Consider the following 22,300-nt stretch of genomic DNA (forward strand, 5'->3'; position numbering starts at 1 on the left):
ACTTTTACAGTTCTTCATACATCTGATGATATCAGCTTATGGGGTAGTTCATTCTTAACCCGATAAAACTATCAAGGTGCCTTTCCTACTTCGAGAAATTAGAGGAATGGAATTGAACTGCCCGGCCATTCCCGGAGTGGGTAAGGGCTAAGTTTTTTTCATTCCGAGGAATTGAAAGGAATGGAATTGCGGCAAGTTCTAATTCCCCAGAATGGAATTAGAATGGAATGGAGGTGCCCATTCCGCTACACTGGTTCACTGTATCCACCACAAGGCTATGAAGTAAGCGCTTCATCACAATTCCGACAGTGTCTGCCGGTGGAAAAGTATAGTCTTCGTCGCCTTACTATACTGTGTCTCCTCACCTTCATAACTTTATATGCTACTCGCGACCCTTGCATGTTTACTTGCCAAGAATGGGGTTGAGATCGTGTCAGCGTTTGGTACCGATAGGACACTACTGTCATGCTTGCCATTGTTATCTTTTATCCGCAAACGTGCAGCATTAAAACTGAAACTGAGCAGAAGTCAGGTATATTGGTTTGCCCAAAAGAGACCATGCTGATTTGATAAAATATTTGTTGAAGCAGATTATATGAAAACAACATTTATTCATGCAATGTCCTTCGACCGCATTTCGTGAATTTTCCAAGGACATCACAAAACAAGACAACGATTATTTTTTGTGCATACGTTCCCTCAAGGACTATTTTCTCTGAATGTAGGCTTTCTTCGAGCTTTCTTTGGCTTTTCGCCTGCATCACTCAGAGTCATTGTACGTTTTAGCGCTGGATATCGAAAAAAGTGACTGATTTCAAGCGGGCGTAACTGAAGGCTGAAATTTCAGCTCGCGAAGGCTGAAATTTTACTTGTGGTTCTCCGAAAGCAAGCATCAAGAACTTCTCACTCTCACTGTAGTTTCAAGCTGACATTTCCACCTTACTGGCTGTCTCTGTCGCGGTCAGGCTCGCGATTTCAACTTTTCGCCGAAATATTTCGTAGCTGATCAATGTCAAAGCGGGCGCCAGCCTGCCTTCCTCTTTGCATCGACGCCAGCTCACGGGGGTGCTGCCTGAGTACACACGGCACTGATGATGTCCGCCTATATTTTCCCCCATGACGTCCGCTTTCTCAGTAGCACTGAAACGCCGAAACACGCGCACATCAGCCTCGAGCGCGCGCGCGCTGATCGAGCTGCTCAAACATGATTTTTTTCTCCGCACAGACTCATCGCTCTTGGATTGCTTTCACCATGCCGAGGCACAAAATTTGAAAAGTGCATATGACCATGAGTGCTCCAGATTGCACATCCTTGTACGTAGCGTGAATCATGCGCGATACAGCTTGTTCTTCTTTTTTTATTCGCGTCCTCCTACCTGTGTGCCAAGGCCAAATTTCGTCACGGACTCGGGTACTATTACACGATATAAGCTGCGTTGTATCTGCTGCTTGACTCCACTCTTCGTTCGACCGTCACCAGTTGCTGCTCTGGCCTTGGAAATCATTGGCCTTTAGGCCCATGTCCGCCGCTATGTTACCAGTGACCGTAGCCCTGTGCATCTTCTTCGCAGCTGCTTTCGCCGAAGAGTGCAGCAAAGTTCAACTCGGTAAGCGCGAATTTTTAGCCGCCCAAATCATGCCCAAGTGATCTCGACGAGGTGGAGGGAAATTAAAGCGCAAAAAATGCAACGATCAAGAGAATCCTTTCGATAAGTAGCCTTTTTAGCAGTTCGGTTGCCGTCTGCACTACTTGCTTTAAGACAGTTTTTTTAGAGAGATTGAGGGTAATTTGCACTCCTATGCCCTGACAGTGAAACCGTCTCGAGAAGGGCCACGTTGTCTACTCCATCATTGATTCTGCCGTCTCTTAAAACAACAATCGCAATCTACTTGAATCATAGTAGTAGAAAGTACTGTTAAATATAAGTGCGAGTAAATCTGGTTTTTCAGTTGTGAGATAGCGGGCCTCGTCTCGGTTGGTCCGTCTGAACTAAATGGGCCTTGCAGCAATATCTTTAGCAGGCCATGACCTGTGTGTGTTTACACGTAAAGGGTCCTGTAGGCTTGCTCGTGCTCATTTCTTTCTCCTAATGTCCAACGGCAGATTGTAATAACCACTTACACATATTCTCTCATAGAATCCAGGGTAATTATGATGTGCCCTATCCCATAGTGCCTGCAACAGTAGCATTCTTTTCAGAGGAATCATGCTTGAATTCTGCGAAGCTTGTATAATTTGGTTTAAATAGAGTGTTTCTGCTGTGTTTATGTATAGGCCTAATAGCTCCAAAGATACTATACCATCGCATATTTATTACATACATACATGCATACCTACATGCATGCATGTATGCATGCATGCACATATAACAGTTGTAGTCAGGGGCGTAGACAGGGGGGTTGGGGGGGGGTTCAACCCCCCCCCCCGAAATTTTTCAGTTTTGCTTGCGTATATATACATGCGCACATACAAACGCACGCACAAACATACATGAAGTATGGTTGAACCCCTCCCCCCCGAAAAAAATTTCTGGCTACGCCCCTGGTAGTAGTAATAGTAATAGACTTTTATTTCAGCCATATTTAGAAGCCGAGCATTTCGACCGCCTGCGCGACCATTCGACGCTGTTCTTCCCCTTCGGCGCCGATCCAGTCTAGTCAGGTGGTGATGGAGAGGGAAGGGCGAGGATAAGGGCCGGATTGCTTAGAAGTGGTCTGCATGCATGCATGCATGCACGCACGCACGCACGCACGCACGCACGCACGCACACACACACACACACACACACACACACACACACACACACACACACACGCACACATCCGTACGTACATACATACATACATACATACATACATACATACATACATACATACATACATACATACATACATACATACATACATACATACATACATACATACATACATACATACATACATACATACATACAGTAATATAATTCTAAGTTATGACATGTCGTTAGAATAAGGTACAGTCAAATAGCCTGGCTAAGGAACAAGAATTCAGATTGGTGACCTTCCCAAAGAATATATGTAAGAGAATACCGGTAAAAGGAGACTCCCATGAAGAGTAAATCTGCCGCTAAGTAAACCTCGGTTAGGGCGCACACTGTGGGAACTGCGAAATCATCACCTGCTGCTGCTTCCTGCGCTCCTGGTGGAGAAACGTATGTAATCACTGCATTCTACCAGTACTAATATTTAAGGAAAACAGCTACAGGCATCGGGCCACGCAACGCAAAAGTGCCATAGGTGTAAGATTAAGAGAGGGCAAGACGCTAGCGCGGGTTAAGGAGCGAAGAAATCAATCCGATGCCCAAATGGGCATTAAAAGGAGAAAGCGACGCCGTGTAGGCATGTTATGCGTAGGACAGATAACCAGTGCGCTGCATGAAATATAAAATGAATGCCGAGGGATGAGAAGCATAGTAGAATACGACAGAGAATTAGGTGTTGCGATCAACCAAGGAGGTTCACAGACACATAGTATAAAATCAGCTCGCGTAAGACAAGAGCAATTGCAGTTCTTTGGGAAATACTTTGCAGTGCAACGGGCATCCACTTGGATGATGATGATGGTACTGTTGATTCTGCAGATGATGATGATGATGACCAGAAATCGTATGTGATGCGAGTCGTGCTTTCCTTTCAGATGATGCAACGATGAAGGAAGCTGGAGAGGTGGCTACGAAACTGATGAAAGAATGCGTCCATCTTCTCGACAAGTATCCCACGCCTATCAGCACTATCGCCGACGTGCGTTTAGATTCTTATTCTGTTCCTTGTACAGCGAGAACACAACCACAGTGACCAAAAAAAGCCTTCAGTGTCACTGTAAAACTGCTGACTATAATATTACTGTCCACATGGTCCATGTGCAAACGATTTAGAAAACAGTCCAGCATACTAACAGCATACTACTAACAGCATACTAGCAGCATACTAACGCGTATACAGTCGATGCACAGATCCGCACCCCCTCCTCCTCCCAAAAGCTTTCAGCACCTAACGTGGTTTTGCACTGCCTCCGGGATTGGAAGCATTGCAAGCTTTCTACACCTAACGTGGTTATTCAATGCCTCCGGCATTGGCACACGTTTTACCACGCGATGATATTGTGTGATGACGCCATCGCGTGACATGATTTTTGTGACGTCAAAATGACGTCAAATATTTGGCGATATGTGGCGCCATTATGACGTCATCTAGCCGTCATTCCTGATCACGAAACCTTTTGTATGGTTAGTGTCGACTCCGACGGTCACTTTTTCTCGTTTCATGAGGCATCTAATGCTTTCACTTTAATGTAAATCTTAACTTCGATTTTGTAACAGTCTGTCGATGCGAATCTCGGATGCAACGTAGAAACCCCGCTAGGTGCCGCAACGATCCCAGCTGCTCACATTCTTTCAATAAACTCAAACAATCAATTTTCCTTAATTACCCTGACTTTAAGTGTCCCATATCTATAGTCAAGGTATGCTGTGATATCATATGTATCTAGTATAATTCTTAACCATAGGCGTGCGCAGGGTTCCCCTTCAGGGGGAGCGGAGGTTCATCGCAGCACCCCCCTAATGAGTCAGTGGATAGGGCAGACTTTGCGCCCCTCCCCCCTCTTAGGTGACTGGGTGGGGGCCGCTGCCCCCTCCCCTGGGCACGCCTATGCTCTTAACTTGTCCCAGAACCATTGATGACAATTTTAAGATCTTGTATGAATATTCCGAAAACCGGAAGTAAGTGCGCGACCAGAAATGCTCGGAAGGCAAACAAGGGTTTCATTCGGTACTCAAGCTACTAATAAAGGCAAAGATGCTTGTCCCGCAATTGCAAACGACAATCCTTACAAAAGGTGTTTCGAGGTTCATTATACTTTCCATCAAATACAGCATTCTAACTATAATACTAAGCATAATCACACTACAATTATTGCACCTTTTCCATCCCACGAGGCTAGAGGAAACAATCGCTTGATCACCATGTGTTTCTCTTCCACCAGGGAATGAAGATGTTATGTGATGACTACGCTACATGCCATGACAAGTACGAATCTCTGACATCGGTACGGGTCATTTCTTTCCATAATTTTTCCCGGTAATGTGTGCAGAATTAGTCCGCAGTCATAGGCGTCAACGAGTGCTGCTCCACTGTGAGCAAAATTTAGCAAATATACGTAACACTTACAATAAGCATTTTCAGCAACCTTCGTGTTCGCGAAAGTTCGTAAACCTTTTCGGCTGAACACTTCTTCTTCAGTGACATCTAAATGCCTTCCTAGAGCCATACTTCGGACGTTGAATCTTGCTTGCTAAATTGCAGTACCTGGATGTTGTTTCTGAGAAATAAAGGTAAAGAAAGAAATTATATGTCGCGTTTCTACTATTCCACATACCTTGGAAACGTATTTTATGGTGGTAAGATCTGAGGCTTGTAACAGTTCAGCAATGGCAGCGGTAGACACAATACGCTAACGAAGGGCCGATAAACAAACGAAATACTATATAGGGTACAGATCTGTGTCCTCGTTTGTCAGGTGGTTCTTCTGCCCGTTGTTCCTTCAATACGCCTATTGCTGCCATGATTGAGTTATTCATGAACAAGCTGTTCCTGAATGAATTCAAGCCGAGATTTCACCTGATGCGACCTCTTTTCTTCTTGCGACCCTTCAAATGCAGAAGCCTGACGAATACAGGAAGGAGCTCATCAAGTGTGTCCAGCCACATTTCCTGAAGTTCTACGTAAGTATAACAAAAGCTAGCTTGCTTCGCGTCACATAACCGAAGGAGGAAATCTTGCAACCTGATTGCTAAACGCGGGTTTCGAGTATCAAACTGGCAGTTGTGCAATACGCTATAGACTATCCTACGTAAGGCATATGGTCGCCGCCATCATGGGCTGTTAAACGAATGTTTTCTAATTTTTGTATCCCCTGACGCGAACTGATAAAGTCAGGAAACGCCGAATGCACCCACCCAACAGTTGTCATGTGTATACGCCCACCGTAACACTGTTCGCTAAGTTTTTCAAGATAAAACACGGCAAGGTTAAGAGCCCAGCATGGCGGCACCGAACTCCGTCCGTAAAATAGTCTATATATTAGCGAATTATATAGTACGTTTATAAGAAACACCTTTTACGTAAGCCAACGCCGCTATCTGTATACACGTTGGCGCGCTGTAACTTTGTCACGAAACTTTATGTTGAAACTAAGCGGACGTTCCGATGACCGTGATCCCGTCCTGCCAAGTCGTACACTAATGTAGAGTACAAGACATATTACTACTCACATTAAAAATAAAAAAGTTTCAATATATGCCAGACCGCTACATATGGGCACAACCGAAACCCTACTAACCAGTGTACTGACAAGTCCATGACGAGAGCTTAAGTTGCATGCGTAAATACTCGTGCCAGCATTCTGGTAACACTCATATTTGGCCTAGATATAAACTGTCAATCACCTGTGGCGCATACCCGTACACCGCGGCCCGTGGTAAACGAGTATGTGCCACACGTGTCTAGTGGAAAGGGTTTGACGACGTACACGACAGGATTTTACCGTTATTCATGTCATGACCCGGCAATCATATTCGTCAAATCATCTTACCCTCCCATGCAAATTTTGGGCTACACCAAGTTAAGGAGGCGATCATGAGAGCACCCAGACGTAGGCGGCTAGATAGATAGATAGATAGATAGATAGATACGTAGATAGAAACGCTCAAAGTGCCAGAGGTTCGCTAAGAAATGCTTCGCATTTAAAACCGATATTTTTGACCGGAACGAAAACGTAACCGAAACGTTATTTATTATTTCGTTCCGGAGTGAAACCGAAATTTTTTCAATCGTTTTTCGGTTCACGAGAAAATTTTGCAATCCGGAACAACTGAGCTTATGCAATATGAGCATATCTCAGGGTATAGTATTAGCGTGTACCTCAAACAGGAAATCCAAAGCAAAGATATGTTGAAATTGTGCGAAAAACGAGAACAGTGGCAACCAGAGATGTTTATATTAACGCAAGTGGACTTTTGCGCGCCTGTCACGCAGGTCAAAGTGGAAAGGGCATTGTCGGCGCTGAAGTTTGTTACAGCGAAAGCTGTTATGAGATCACAACAGCCGATTTTGGCTCCATAGTTGTCCGCAGCCGCCGGTGTACGTGACCGCTATCGCGTTGTATAAGAAAAAAATAAATGAGAAACAAATTTCTAGGATCCGGGCCCTCTGCGTGGCAGTCGGGTCTTCCACCACAGTGTCACGCTGGTGCTTATAACTCCATCGCAAAAATACTCTACACAGGCGTCATGTCGGGCAAGGAATCGCGTTAAAATATGTAATATAGCAGAAGAGTAAAATAACAACCAGTCATCACACAATGCTAATAGCGCAAAGAGTGTGTGGTTTAATGCTTCCCACCAGTGTTGCGGAGTTACCACTCCTGAATTGGAATGACTCCGGAATCATTCCACATTTTCGCGACCCCGAAATGGAATGGGGACAACGCTCGGAGGAATGGAATGGGAATGGAATTACGTCTTTTTCCGAAAATAGAGGACGTTTTCGTCTACGTGCTGTTTTTCAAGCTTCAAACGTTAGTAAGTCAGAGCCTCGCAAGTTAACACTAAAGCAGTATTTTTAAAAAGGCTTAGCTGATTACAAGCACGGTACATTTATAAGCAACGCGCCTACTACAAACGGAGGCATAAGTTAGTGTACAAACAAATGCATTATCCCAGCAGATACCGAAAGTGGCGAATACTCTATGCACAGCCTGATCTTTATCTCACGAGCAGTTTAGCACCTGACACACGTAAATAACCTTTGCGACAAGGAAGACATTGCATACCTGCGCACAGGCGAACACAGGAAGTTCTCCTCACCCCCTCCATGCTTGCGAGGCGCGCGTGACAAGCGTGAGTGCTGGCCAGTGCGGCCCAGTGTTCCGTATTCGATGCAAAGGTGCTTTTGTCACCATAAAAATACGCTATGTCATCATTTTAGCATTAACAGATTTAAGCTTAAACAATATTGGAACACCACCATTCGTTCAAACATGTTGACCACGCAAATACTATCGGTAGCGGGAGAACTGCCCCTATGGGAATTAGTAGGGTGGTTGTACTGCACGAGATGTGTCACCAAGCTACTATTCCTCGACCTTGGCAGCGTGTTATGCGTACTTTTGCAGTTCCTAATGTATTTGATGACATCAGCTTTAGGGGGCGTTCATTCTTAACTCGATAAAATTATCAAGATGCCTTTCCTACGTTCAGGAATTACAGGAATGGAATCGGACTGCCAGGTCATTCCCTGAGTGCCAAAGGGCTAAGTTTTTTTTTTCATTCCGAGGAATTGAAAGGAATGGAATTGCGGCAAGTTCTAATTCCCCGGAATGGAATTGGAATCGAATGGAGGCGCCCATTCCACAACACTCCTTCCCACCCACTGCAAAGTGCTCAGCCATAATTCTTCATTATCAGCCACAGCACTAAGTGCAGATAATGCCTTACAGATGGGTAGCGGGTACCGCGATTCTCCGAAGAATGAAGAAAAATGGCATAGTGGGAACTTCGCTACTTCAGAAAAATTGCGACAATTTATGACGTAGTGGTAACGTTGCATGTTTACTTGTATTAGTTGCCCCAAGAGATAGCAACGGGCTCTACAAAGTCCGCTCTTCTAGCTTTTGCTGTGACTTGCTGCGTGTTTCACGCAGGCCTGGCGATCTTTTTATCAGAACAGTGGTCTCGCACATCAGAGAGTACACTCAATGACGTGCTGCTTCTGAGATCGTGTTCACTCCCTTGACACAAAAAATTAAGCCAACTAAAAAAATTCGTATTTGTCTTTGAGAAAATAAGTACTATGACTTTGAAATGAATTCTGGTTTGTGCTAGTTGGTAGGAATACGTGGTACAGTTACTTCCGCTCCTCTGAAGAACGTGTTTTACCCTTGTCCCACTTAAGAGGAGGGCAAGCAACTACATCACAAATCCAATGTTTCTTTTAATGGTTGCCTCACCTTTTTCATACTTCCTTTTTTTATACAAAGAAAAAAAACCGTTACGAACCGTTACGGAACGTTTTTTTTTTTTTTTTCGTTCCGGAACAGAACCGAAACGGAACTTTTTGCGGTGAAACGAAACTAAAACAAAACGAAAAACATTTCGTTCCGACACCCTGGCCCGTATTACTCGCGTCCTATACAAATCTGTGCGAAATTGTGACGGGCGAAAACATACATGGTGGTGCCGTACATTTGTATTTCCTGCGCAGAAATCGAGGCCCGAGCTGAAGCACGACCCGGAGCAGGTTGGGAAGGAAATCAGCGTGAGTATGTGGTACCTATGTGGACCACCTGTCATTGGGTGAGAGCACACCGCGCTAAATGGCCAATTACAAGAATAGTTTTCTTCCTCACGCTAAACGTTATTTGGCTTCGGTAAGCTGGTAGTTTGCTTACTTAGTCTTTATATACGAAACCAAACCGCTTCAACAAAGAACAATCGATGTTATGGCACGTAAGTTGTATTCTGTGTTGTATTAAACTGCACCTACAGGGCTGCTCTTGGAATCCCGAACTAGGCACTACAAGCAGCATGACTGCACTTGTAAGAGGCTATTTTTCGTCCCCATTATTACGCCCAGCCCTGTGTGTATTTCCATAACGAAGTAGTTACCTGAAGTTAGAGATATCTTGTGAAGTCCCGTAATGTTAGTTCTCCCCACTTGACGTTTACGGCCTTCCATATTAGTGCCCCATTATTTTTTTTCTGGGCGTACCTGCTAGCTGCTACGATCGCATACCCATGCTGAGAAATTGTGCAGTGGCATTTCCCCCACGCTACTCCTTATTTGCGTTGTCCTCGCTTTGTGAATGAAAAAAGCGCAGCCTCACCCGCATCATCGATGGAATCAGGCTGCCATGAGCGATCTATAATAAGGTTAACGTAAAATCAAGCAGAATACGGGAAAACAAAGCAGTAGAGCTTCGTATAAATGTTTTCAGCACCTCAACCACTTCTTTCAATGCGCATTATCAATAAAATGCTTACATAACACCGTCACATGATATATGTAGGAATTTGAAGTTACTGCGGGTCATCACGGAATGATGAATACCGGGGGCGAATACCAGGACTACTGGGTCAATTACACAGAGCGAAAGAACTGACGCTTGTCATGGTCAAAAGCAGTTAGGATATTGAGCGAACTGTACGACAGATTACGCATCTATCTATGTGTGTATAAGGAGTTAACATAATGACAGATTGTGTTATGTAGACTCTCCTCTTTGCATCCTGGTCGGAAAAAAACTAAGCAGGGGAGTTATCCTACCATAGAATGAATAATTCGGTGTTTCTGAACAAGCGTTACAACTTTTGTATTCAACATTTTTCTCTAGAGTTCTTATTTAAAAAGCTCATTAAGCAATTTTTCTTAATTGCCGAGCTTTGCGGATTGGAAAAAAAATGTTCTGACGCGTTCTATAGGGCTCAGACCAATACTGCGCTAATTGGACATGAGGAGCGCCTATGCTTAATTTTTTATTACTTTGTGTTTTTTTACCTCAAACACCCTGCATATATATAACATTGCTGAATAAATTTATTGTTGCTTTTTCAGGAGTGTGTTATAGATCACATCCCACTTTCGAAGAATATGGGCATGGCTGTCGGCAAGTGGATCTTGAAGATCTTGGGGCACACCGAGTAACTTTCAGGCCGCGTGGAAGTCTGCAAGGAATGAATATTTTGGCAAATCAATCCTTGTAGTGAGCTAATAAAGCCCTTTATGTATAATTGATTCCCTATGGTTTGCCAGGCGTATGCTGTGAACACTGATAAATTCAGCTAGCTGTACACATCCGCTAGGACCACCAATTTAGAAATAACACAAGAGCGTCTACCACAGCATAGACACATAGATACATGCCGAGATGTAGATGGAGGGGGCAAGGGACGAAGTAAAGAGGGGGCCCCGCCATGGTGGTCTAATGGTTATGGCGCTAGACTCCTGACCCGAAGGTCGCGGGATCGAATCCCGGCCGCGGCGGCTGCATTTTCGATGGAGGCGAAAATGTTTGAGGCCCGTGTGCTTAGATTTAGGTGCATGTTAAAGAGCCCCAGGTGGTCGAAATTTCCGGAGTACTTCACTACGGCGTCTCTCATAATCATATCGTGGTTTTAAGACGTTAAACCCCAGATATTATTATCATTAAAGAAATGAGGGGGGGGGGGTAACTCGACTTTGTCCAGTTGGCTGCACAACACATGGGGAGAAGGACTTGGGTAAAGCAGAAAGCGAAAGCGTGATACTAGATCATTCGAATGCATCGAACAACGTATACAGAAACGAGCCCTGAAGTGCTCGTTTCTGTATACGTTCTGAATACCTTCAAGTATTGCACAATGGCTCATATGGCTTTCATGTCTGGCAAGCTGTCAAACCAGCCTTTGACCAAGGGGGTCGGACGAGTAAAAAAAATGCCAGGCCTGCGCGGAAAGCGCAGCACAGTCACAGCGAAAGCTGGAAGAGCGGCATTTCTAGAGCCCGTTGTAAACTCTCTTGGGGCTACTAATACAAGTACACTAGCAAGGTCCCCACTACGCCATAAATCACAATATTTGTGAAATTGGGAAGCACCTACAACGATATTATTCGTCATTGTGCGCAGAAGCGAGGTTCCAGCTACACATATGTAAGGCATTATGTGCACTTTGTTTACGTGACGACTGATGACGATGAAGAATTGTGGTTCAGCCCTTTGTAATGGGTTGGAAGCTTTAAACGGCTCACCAGTTACGTAATTCGCATTGTGTGACGCCCGGTCGCTATTTAACTCTCCCACCATGCAATATAACATACACTGACGTGAGAAAGAGAGACAGAGAGAGGGGGGAAGAACTTTATTGAGACCCTGAGGAAATGGATAATGGGCTCATCGGCTTCCTTGGCAACTAATGCAAGTGCACTTGCGAGGAACCCACTACGCTATAAATCATCATAATTTCTGTGAAATGGAAATGTTTACGTGACGACTGATGACGATGAAGAATTGTGACTCAGCTCTTTGTAATGGGTTGGAAGCTTTAAACGGCTCACCAGTTACGTAATTCGCCTTGTGTGACGCCCGGTCGCTATTTAACTCTCCCACCATGCAATATAACATACATTGACGTTAGAAAGAGAGACAGAGAGAGGGGGAAGAACTTTGTTAAGACCCTGAGGAAATGGATGATGGGCTCATGGGCTTCCTTGGCAACCAATGCAAGTGCACTTGCGAGGAACCCACTACGCTATAAATCATAATTTCTGTGAAGTAGGGCAGCAGCCACTATGCCATTTTTCGTCATTCAACGGAGAGGCGTGGTACCCGCAAAAAACATGTAAGGCATCATGCGCACTTTGTTGGTGTTGTGCCTGATGACGATGAAGAATTATTGCAGAGCCCCTTGTAGTGGGTTGGAAGCATCCAACAGCCCACTCGTTGCGCAATTCGCATTGTGTGACGCCTGGTTACAGAATTCGCGTTGTGTGGTGCGTGGTTGTTGTTTCACTCTTCTACCACACTAAATTACATATGTTAATGTGGTTCCTTCTGGACATGAGGCCTGTATAGCGTCGTTTTGCAAGGCAGTTCCAAGCACCGGCATGGCTCTGAGGTACAACACTGGGCTCCCACGCAGAGGGCCCAGGTTCGAACCCCGTTCCATACTAGAATTTCTTTCCTATTTCGTTTTTTTTTTCTTATTTCGAGCGATATTGATTACGGACACCGGCGGCGGCGGCGGCGGACAACTACGCCACCAAAAATGGCCGTTGAAATGATCTCATAACAGCTTTCGCTGTAAAAAAGATCTTGGACATGGTGCATGCAGTTATGTTTGAAGATTCATCTTGTTCAGGTTCGGAATAAATGTGCGATCTGCAATTCATGACGTTCTCTTGCTCCTTTTTTAGAAGCAAGGGGTTTAGTCACGGGTTTGCCCCTATTTGCGTAACAAGTAGCTGGCGTTCTGCTGTAATCTCAAGTATAGGTACAACCAGTGCTGGGCAGTATCGAAGATACATGTATCTTCGATGCTATCTTAGATACTCTTTGGGTATCTTGTATCTGTATCGCGATACGTCTTGAAAAACGAGTATCTGTATCTGTATTTCCGATACATTCAATAATGTATCGTGTATCTTAAGATACAAGATACTGCTATAGAAACACCGCCGTGCGAAACAGTAAACATCGACCGGAATTCCGGTTCTCAAGCTGATATTGCTGCCATAGAGTTTCATATAGATACACTAGAGGGAACTCTGTCGCTAGTGTCTATGGGAGCTGCAACGCATGGCGCTTCAGCCAGCATGGGAATGGTGGGCAGTACACGGATTTGTCAAGACTTCCTTCTTTCGGCTCCGTTTTGCTCCGCGTCGCCTGCATCCGCTTTGTCGCAAAACGAAGTTCAGCAAAATTCAGCTGTTTCACTTCACCACTTTAACTTTTTTAGGCTCACCAATTCAAATCTGGTCACGAAGTTCACAACGATCCATTCTTTTATCCGAAAGAAAACCAAAACACAGCAGTAAACAAAGCCACAAGTGCGTTCGAAGCCCGCAAGTACGAAGACTAGGCAAATCCGTGTACTACCCATCATTCCCATGGTGGCTGAACGATCGCAGCGCCAGAGTCCCCTCTAGGTAATTTTAGGAAACTCTATGATTGCTGCCACTAAGCCACCTGAATAAACTGACGACAGTAACATCCTTGTATATTCCCGCCAGAGCGCTCCAGCTAGCACAGGCCATAGAATAAAGAACCAGTTCAGAGAAGGGAAACTGTAGCCTTGACAACGGTACGAAAGATAAGCAGCGGTAGCGCATGGAACTACCGAAGGCACCCAAGAGATGGCGCTGCGTAAACAGGAAGCGGAAAACAAAATTTATTGTTTTTTTAGGTAGGAAAAAGCAAATGGCTGCCTTTTTTATTCCGTACCGGGTGCGTATGCGCATACGCGGGTGCCTTTATTCTATCCTTTTTAAACAGAAGTGGACGAAAGAGGCCGGGACTCGCGTAGGCCTACGGAGGTCTCGTTATCTTTCGCCCGCTTGTTTTGAGCGCGTCGATACGCCCAGCAGCACGCCAAAGCGCCCTTCGGAACGCAGTACCTGTGCGTACGAATGTTACATGGAACCGAAAGGCATACATTGGCAACTGGCACCAGTAAGAACAATTCACCAGTGAGTAGAAGGAAGGATAATCTTTATTGACAGTGAGCAAGCGGTAAAAGGCCCTTGTTGAGACATCGTGAGCTCGCAAACGAATAGCCTTCGCGGTACTTCAAAGAGACAAAACAAATTAGACGGCGTGTGTTGCCCGTTTCCACCGTCAGCTAGCGCTCACAATAACCAACTTGTATTACAGGACAGGCGTAAAGCATCAGCATTTTTTTGCTACAGTTTCAGTACTTGCTTTCAATGAGTACGCCTGAAGACCCCCGGGTTTGTTGTCATTGCAACATATTGCGGTCAGGCTGAGAACACCAAGCAGGTTTACGCAAAGAAATCGCAATATAGCGGATGTTGACAGAGTGGCAAAAAACATGAGGATTTCAACACGTGATACCGATGAAACAACCCATAAATGGGATATATGCAAGGCCTCAAAGAGGTGCAGAAATACAGAGAAGGGAGAAACGATTATCTATCCCGGTCATTCTCTTATTGTGACATCGCCACTGGAAAGTAGGCTTCATCAACAGTCTGGCCAAGTCATGCTCATGCCATCGCATAATTCACTCGTTCATTTGAGCCTACCAGACCTTGCAAGTACAAGTGAAATATCAGCTTTGTCCACTCGTGTTAGCATACAACTCAAAAGCGAGAACAGTGAAGTGTGATATGTTAACGAGGTCACAAAGCAGAAAGAAAAACGCTGAGCTTGAAATTACGTGTACCTGCCATCGTCGAGGAACCTGTGGGAACTGACGCCTTCGCTGGTATCGCAGCTCCTGCGGCACCATACAGTAGCACACCGACTGCCCACCATAATTGCAATATGATTACATCGGTGAATTAAACTTTCATGCGTATTTTAGACAACATTAACGATAGAATTCGCAAGAAAACGGGGGGCAACAAACCAGCTGCCAACCATCGGACGATAACTGCGCATATTCTGCGCGTTATCTGCGGCACCCGAGACGCAGCGGCGCACTTTTCGCGCTTCGTCACTGGTCACAGCGACGGCGCGACGGTCCGCTTGCTCGCTACCGCGCGCCGGCCGTCAGCGGTGAACGACAAGGCAGAGATGTTTTCAATGACTAAACAACAAATTTACTCATCATTGAAACATTAAGTTACACTAGAAAAAGCACTTTTATGCGGGAATGATAGCTGTATTTCTCTTAAATATTGCTTTTATTACGGCGCCTCTGGCGGATTTTTTGGCGTCGCCGAGGGCAGATTTGAACGGAGCCACTATGGCTTGTTTTTTAGCTGCGAAGGGGTCGATTTTTGCGCCCTCTTTCGGCGATGGCTGGAACTTGAGACTTTCCGAGGCCTGCACAGGCGATAATGAGTGAATACACATCGCGAAACTACGACGGGGACACAGGAAGGAAACACACACAGCGCTGATGTTTAAGCGTCCCTGTTGGTGGAGCAGAGTCACGTGATGGCGCTCGGGCCATCGCGACAAAAACACTTGGGTGCTATCGCGGAACGATTCTATTTTTTATTCCAATGCTTTTCGTGCTTTTCGCGCTTGGCCATTGGCCAGAACGACGGTCCGTCCGCGTTATCAACGCGATCTGCCAGCTGCGAGTGGTGGATGATAAGAATAGCATAGAATATGGCATTGGAATCGGGAATAGAATCGTTCCGCGATTGCACCCCAAGCGTGCGAACGTCTCCGCGCAGCCTACCTTTTTTTTCCCTGGATGTTTTCTTTCTCTTTAGTTGTGTTGATGTCATGGCACTTGTTCATAGACCCTGCACTCTGCTGCGTACTCCAATGCGTGCAGCATCTTTTGCACGAATTCTGATGCCGCTATACTGTCGCTGTCGAAGTTTGTCTTGCGTGATGCTTCGTTGCAATGTCTCAAGAATGCAAGAATCGGGCTGCTTTGCGTGTCGCGCCTTGAAGAGAAAACTGATATGCATTGAGAACATATTTAGGTTCGTTGCCGGAAAATCATGGGGACCATCCGTGCATTCAATGCTGCAGCTTTATACAGCCCTCTTTCTCGGATTTCTACGTACAGCCTTCCTGCCCTGTCCAACACGTGCAAGACTAACATCCGTGCACTACAGAGCGTGCAAGCCCAAGCACTTCGGACATGTCTTGGCCTTCCAAGATGCTCATCGACAGTTGCAACTATCGCTATCGCACAAGAACAGCCGGTCGCAACTCATATCATCGTTGAGACGCTGAGAGCGTACATACGGCATTTGTCACGGCTACCGTCACATCATTTAGCGTGTTTGCCAGCGCGGAGGCCCCATGCTTCATTCTGCGGTATTGTGACAAAACACTGCGACATATTACCACCTGGCTTCAAACCTGCGATGCGTCCGGCATCTGCGTTGTGGACTCTGCATCAACCTGACGTGTGCTTATCGGTTCCTGGAATCGTTAAGAAGGCACGCATGTCACCGCTAGCCCTGAAGCAGTTGTCTTTGCGTCTGTTGGAAGAAACCTACATTGATCGCAAGCATGTTTACGCCGATGGCTCCACTAATTCCAACAGCTCTACCGGAGCGGTGGTTGTTCCATCTGATGACGTACTGTTACAGTTCAAGTTTTCTCACATCACGACGTCGACAGCCGCAGAGCTCGCAGCGCTTCAAGGTGCGGTCAAGTACATCCTGCAGCAGCCACCTAATCGATGGGCCATCTTTTGCGACTCCAGGTCAGCCTTACAAACACTACGGTTTGCTTTACGGCACGGATTACACGAACAATCCGTGTACGAGATAAGGCACGACTACCACCAAGCACTCGAGGAAGAACATGATATTATATTTCAATGGTTGCCGAGTCATTGCGGAATTGTCGGCAATGATCGCGCGGATGAAGCTGCACGATCGGCTCATGACCAAGATCTGCGGACACCCATACCACTCTTGAGAACAGACGCCGCGTGGCGACTACAATCACTTGCACGCCGTATCACTCTTCTGCAATGGAATACGCCGGGTTTTTCCAACGCGCGCCTGTATTCGATTGACCCAAATTTGCAACTTCGTTTGCCATCAGGGCTCTCAAGACGCGATGCAACTTTACTGTGCCGCATGTGGTTGGGCGTGGCATTTACGAATGCGTATTCGTGTCTCATTGGAATGGCCAGCAGTGCGGCATGCAACATTTGCGCCTGCGAGGAGACGCTTGAACACATTCTATGCCACTGCCCATCATACCAAGCTCAACGACGTAGTATGGAAGTCAAGCTCCGTCACCTGGACTCAAGACCGCTGACAGAAAAGAAGATCTTGGGACCTTGGCCTACGGTCTCGCATACGCGCAAGGCCACGAAAGCCCTCTTGTGCTTCTTGAGGACCACCGGACTTCACGAGCGCCTGTGAACTAACAGCGCGAGTTCGTGTTGTGTAGTTCATCCATCCCTTTCTTGCTCTTCTTCTTTCTTCTTTACCCTTTCTTTTCTATTTATTTCCCCTTCCCCCACCCCAAGTGCAGGGTAGCCAACCGAGCCAAAGCTTGGTTAACCTCCCTGCCTTTCCTCTTCGTATCTCTCTCTCTCTCACACACACATTAGCGATTTGAAAAATCTTGTCGATGCAAGCTTGACTTACACAGTACGATCAGATCGACTTACATGCAAAGGAGATTCTAACAACCGTCCCACTATCGGTGCTGACGTTAGATGCAATAGAACCGGCGTTTACGTAACAGGAAATATTTTGACGTACTGTATCTTTTGCCATCTTCGACAAATCGAACCGGTGCGCACCGGGGCACCCAGGCGCTACGACGATTGGACGAAACGGCGCACCAGGGCGCCCCGGTGCGCACCAGTGCGATTTGTCGAAGATGCCATTTGTTCTTCCTGCTAAATTATTCGAGAAATTCTTTTAATGATCATTTGATGTTAGCATAAGCGCTTTCTTTGCCGTTTTCCGTTTGCATCCCATTACTCAGTCTTCTGCGTAGTTTCCGCCCGTCTGTTTATTGTAATATGCCTTCTGTAACCTGCTGCTAAAATACGTTCTGTGCTTTATTCTTACTTTTTAACTGTCTGCGAACGTGGTTTTATTTCATATTTCACGGGCTTTCTCTAAAAGCCCGAAAATATTCACCACGCAGCATGTACGCTGCCAAAAAAAAAAAAAATTGGGTCGGCCGTTTTTAAATTCGCTCTACGACGTGTCGAAGCGCAGTTGGCCCTAAAGTGAATATTAAAAATGTCGCAGTGTCGCATAATTGACCTTATTTAATTAACCAGTTAAGCTTAGTACAAAACATACCATAACGAGTGCCACATGACGGCAAACCAAATACCTTTGGTTTCATTCAGCGGCGGTTAACCACTTTTTTTTTTTTAATATTGGGTTCTACTTACGTGAAACACCCTGTATTCTTATTCACTTTGATTGTTTAATACAGAACCACCTTGCTATTTGACTTAACCCTTTGCGGTCCGTTGTCGGGCGCTGCCCGACAACGCAACACGGCCGTAGCGGTCCGCTGTCGGGCCCCGCCCGACAAGGGTGTTCGTGGTTTAAATTTTGCTGTTTTCTCACCGCGAGTCGCGCGCATTTTTTGTATACATGAAGGGCCATCTCTTGAGGAATAAGTGAGCTTTGTTTGTTGAGGTTTTACTTTTTTGACACTAGGGTGCAGCACTATGATCAGCACGGGGCCTAGAGCGTACCCACTCGCGCGCGCGGTTCGCTGAGAAGCATGGCCACGTTTTCACCGCGTGCGTTTTACGGCGGTGCTTTTAGCGAAAGCGAGGATGACTTTAGTGAGGAAGAGAATTACGTGCCTCCACCAGACAGTGATGACAGTGATTCGACAGAAGTGAGTGACGAAGACGACGACGGCGGCGGTGGAAACCTGCAGTAATAACCCTGGCCTGCACACAGGGGAATGCTTTGAGCGGTATCATACGTTGCCCAAATATCACTAAAAGAGTTGCCTGCAGAATGCAGGAGCAAAAATAAATATCCTGTGCGTTTCTCTTCCACAGCTTGTGTTTTTATTCGCGGCGCCAGAAACTGGCGAAATAGTTTCGGACCGCTAGAGCCGGAAAGTGGGTAAAGGTTTTGGACCGCAAAGGGTTAAATATATTCGTTTTCCTTTTTTTAGGTCACTTTAAAGTATTCTTATTGTTACAAATCCGCAGTTAAGCAGAGCTAGAAGTGGCAATAGTGTGAATACGTCTGATACGTTTAATGGCGGCTCAGGTTCTCCCGGAGAACAAGTGGCAAAAGATTGCACGTTAGTGAATATGTTGCTAACGAACGCTTTACGCCAACAGATAAGTAAAATATGAAAAATCACTGCAGTTTTATGTCCAATTAATTGTGAGCGCCGACTATGTAGTTCATCGTCTTTACACGACGCGTCACAAACAATATCGCTACCAACGTTGTTGGTGCTGTACACCTGTCGGTGGAGGCGGTATTACGAAGACAATACGCTTGCGGACAAGGTATGACTGCACAGCGGTATTTGTGCCATCATGTGGAGGCACTTGCAAGTAGATGGTAACCAGCTAGCTGGTCGCCAAGTAGGGCAGCGACACCAATAAACTACAGAAGTGTCAAGCAAAAACGACTAACAGCGCAGCAGTTAAAGAGCTGTCATGTCAAGCAGCCAAACAAATCCCAACAAGTCGTTTAGAAATGAAACTAATACGCCTTGAGCAAGAAAGTTTGTATCTTGTGATACAAAGAGGTATTTTGTTAAAATTAAACAAAGCTGGTCGCAGTTCAGATATTTTCAAGTAAACACATTTCTACATAGGCCTCTGCTGCGTTATTATATATATCTATAACAGCAAATTTGGAAATGTATCGAAGTATCTTAAGATACAATTGGGAAGTATCGTATCGGATACAATTATTCCGCGAGTATCTTGTATCTGTATCTCAAATACTTCTTGCCCGAGTATCTTGTATCGTATCGCGATACAATTTCAAAGTATCTTTGCCCAGCCCTGGGTACAACTGATTGGAGTAGAGGAGCAGTGATCAAGTACAACACATCATAGGATTATGGGAAAATACTGTACCAAAACCCATCTAACGATAATTGTCACAACCAGTGCAGTTTCGTTGATGCGGTGTCTCTGAAAGTACGTACCGGCACCACCGTTCAATTGAACGGCGACGCGACAAAACACTTCGGGCGTTGTGAAAGCTCTTCAAGCGTCTCTAAAAGTTGGCTTGCAAGGAGGAAATTCCCCAGGAACGATCAGCGCTACAGAAAACGCGCCAAGCGTCTGAGGCGGTTGCCCGCGGGCCACTCTTAAAGGCGTTCTATTCCACATGATGAGTCATGCCCTGTGACATAGCATTGGGTATTACGTACATTTTTTTTACATTTTAATTTATACGTGCGGCAAGTCGGACAGGTTGGTAACTATGCATGACTTAGAATGAGTAGCACATAAAAAAGGAAGAAAAAGACAGAGACGTAGACAGGACAAGCGCTAAACGTCGAACCATGTTTATTTGGGAACATACGTGAATATATACTAACCCAAATCACAAAGATCTCAGACATCACGCGCATACAATGACACTGCTGAAAAAACCATTATGCTATCAAGGAAGAACCAGTGACAATGCTTAGCAAAGAATCCCGTATACGTCGCCAGCAGTGGCACGCAAAGATGCAATACGCGAAAATAATACCGTAATTATATCATCGAGAAAGCCAGCAAAATCAAACTTCACACAAACGTTACTATTGCAAAGCGCGATATTATTCTTTAGTTACGTTGGTTTCGAACTTAATGCTGGCGTTACCATGACATGTGCGAATTAGGCACGTATGTTAAGGTATGGCAGTTTTTTTATCTATATTTATGCGGTATACATATCGCAGTGCGCTTATGTTACTCAAGAGAGAGAGTGTGTGCGTGTGTGTGTGTGTGTGTGTGTGTGTGTGTGTGTGTGTGTGTGTGTGTGTGTGTGTGTGTGTGTGTGTGTGTGTGTGTGTTCGTGCGTGCGTGCGTGCGTGTGTGTGTGTGTGTTCGTGCGTGTGTGCGTGCGTGTTTGTGTATGCGTTTGTGCGTGTGTGTTGAGCATTAAGAGCATAGTTAGGGGCCAGCCTGTTCTGATATTCTAATCTAAATGACCGTAAAACGTTTTCTTCCATTAGGCAGCCTCAAACATGGGTTGAATTTTTACCCACGTTAAGGAAACCATAAGTTCCCAGAAATATATAGCGGCTAGTGAAGCTAAAAAATGTCAGCTTCATCTCGTGTTGCCGTAGCTGGTTTCGCGGCGACGAGAATCTTGCGTAAGTGGGTAGCTACCTACTAAATGACGCCCAAACGCACTACTTGTTTCATAGAATTATTGCTTCCTCGACCTCACAAAGGAACGCAGCATGTATTTTGCTTCTTTGTCTTGACGTAGCAGCAATTAGTGCGCATTTATCTCAAACATACCGCTAGCCCTTATACGCATCTTATCAAGAAGAAGCTAACACACAGTAAAAGTGATTTAAAATATGCAGATTATTTAACTGATCTACGGCCAAGGAGTGACGAAGATCCGATAGGATGTATCAAGCAACATACAAGTAAATGCTCAAATTATGAAGCAATAGCAGGTTCTTTCTCCTTCGGCTTTGTTGTTTTTGGTGGCAGAGTCAAGTTTCATTTTGCAACTTTCCCCCATCCTGAATTAACTTTTTGCTTGTTTTCGCATGACGCCAGACGCAAGCACAGACGCAAGCAGAGTTACCGTAATGCTCCTTAAAAGTACTGAACGACCTGCTTCCGATAAGTTGCCTCGAGTGGGAATCGGGGCTTTGCGTAAACAAAGACTCGCGGACAATGCTCAGGCAAGTCACTGGCGTGGAAAGTGATACCAGCACTCCTGCTTACGTCGACAACACCCTGTTACCGCACGGACTCCCTCTCTTCAACATCACGTGTGCGCGTAACTACTGCTCCTTCAGTCTCCGCCTCCCTCGCCACGTCTTGTTTTTCAATCCTATGCACCCTTCCGCGTGTGTATCGCAGCGAACTGGACGAGTCTCACTGACCAGGCGTTTGCTCTATTTGCTCACTTCCCTACTTTC

General features: G+C 45.6%; 1 protein-coding gene across 3 annotated transcripts in view; it reads left to right on the top strand.

Moving 5' to 3' along the window:
* LOC119388861 (uncharacterized) overlaps nt 1-10,826 on the top strand; it is a 40,996-nt gene extending 30,170 nt beyond the window's left edge. The window contains exons 1-6 of one of the 3 annotated variants that reach the window (XM_037656239.2): nt 1,452-1,607; nt 3,677-3,780; nt 5,024-5,086; nt 5,700-5,762; nt 9,301-9,354; nt 10,651-10,826. In XM_037656239.2, the coding sequence (XP_037512167.1) occupies nt 1,520-1,607; nt 3,677-3,780; nt 5,024-5,086; nt 5,700-5,762; nt 9,301-9,354; nt 10,651-10,740 (462 nt within the window). In that variant the 5' untranslated portion in view covers nt 1,452-1,519 and the 3' untranslated portion in view covers nt 10,741-10,826. Of the gene's footprint in view, nt 1-1,451; nt 1,608-3,676; nt 3,781-5,023; nt 5,087-5,699; nt 5,763-9,300; nt 9,355-10,650 lie in introns of those variants that run through there. The other 2 variants (XM_049414832.1, XM_049414833.1) reach the window with 2 other exon arrangements.
* Nucleotides 10,827-22,300: the final 11,474 nt, after the last annotated feature.

The sequence above is a fragment of the Rhipicephalus sanguineus genome, chromosome 4, assembly GCF_013339695.2.
Source record: "Rhipicephalus sanguineus isolate Rsan-2018 chromosome 4, BIME_Rsan_1.4, whole genome shotgun sequence".
In the NCBI taxonomy this organism is placed as follows: domain Eukaryota; kingdom Metazoa; phylum Arthropoda; class Arachnida; order Ixodida; family Ixodidae; genus Rhipicephalus; species Rhipicephalus sanguineus.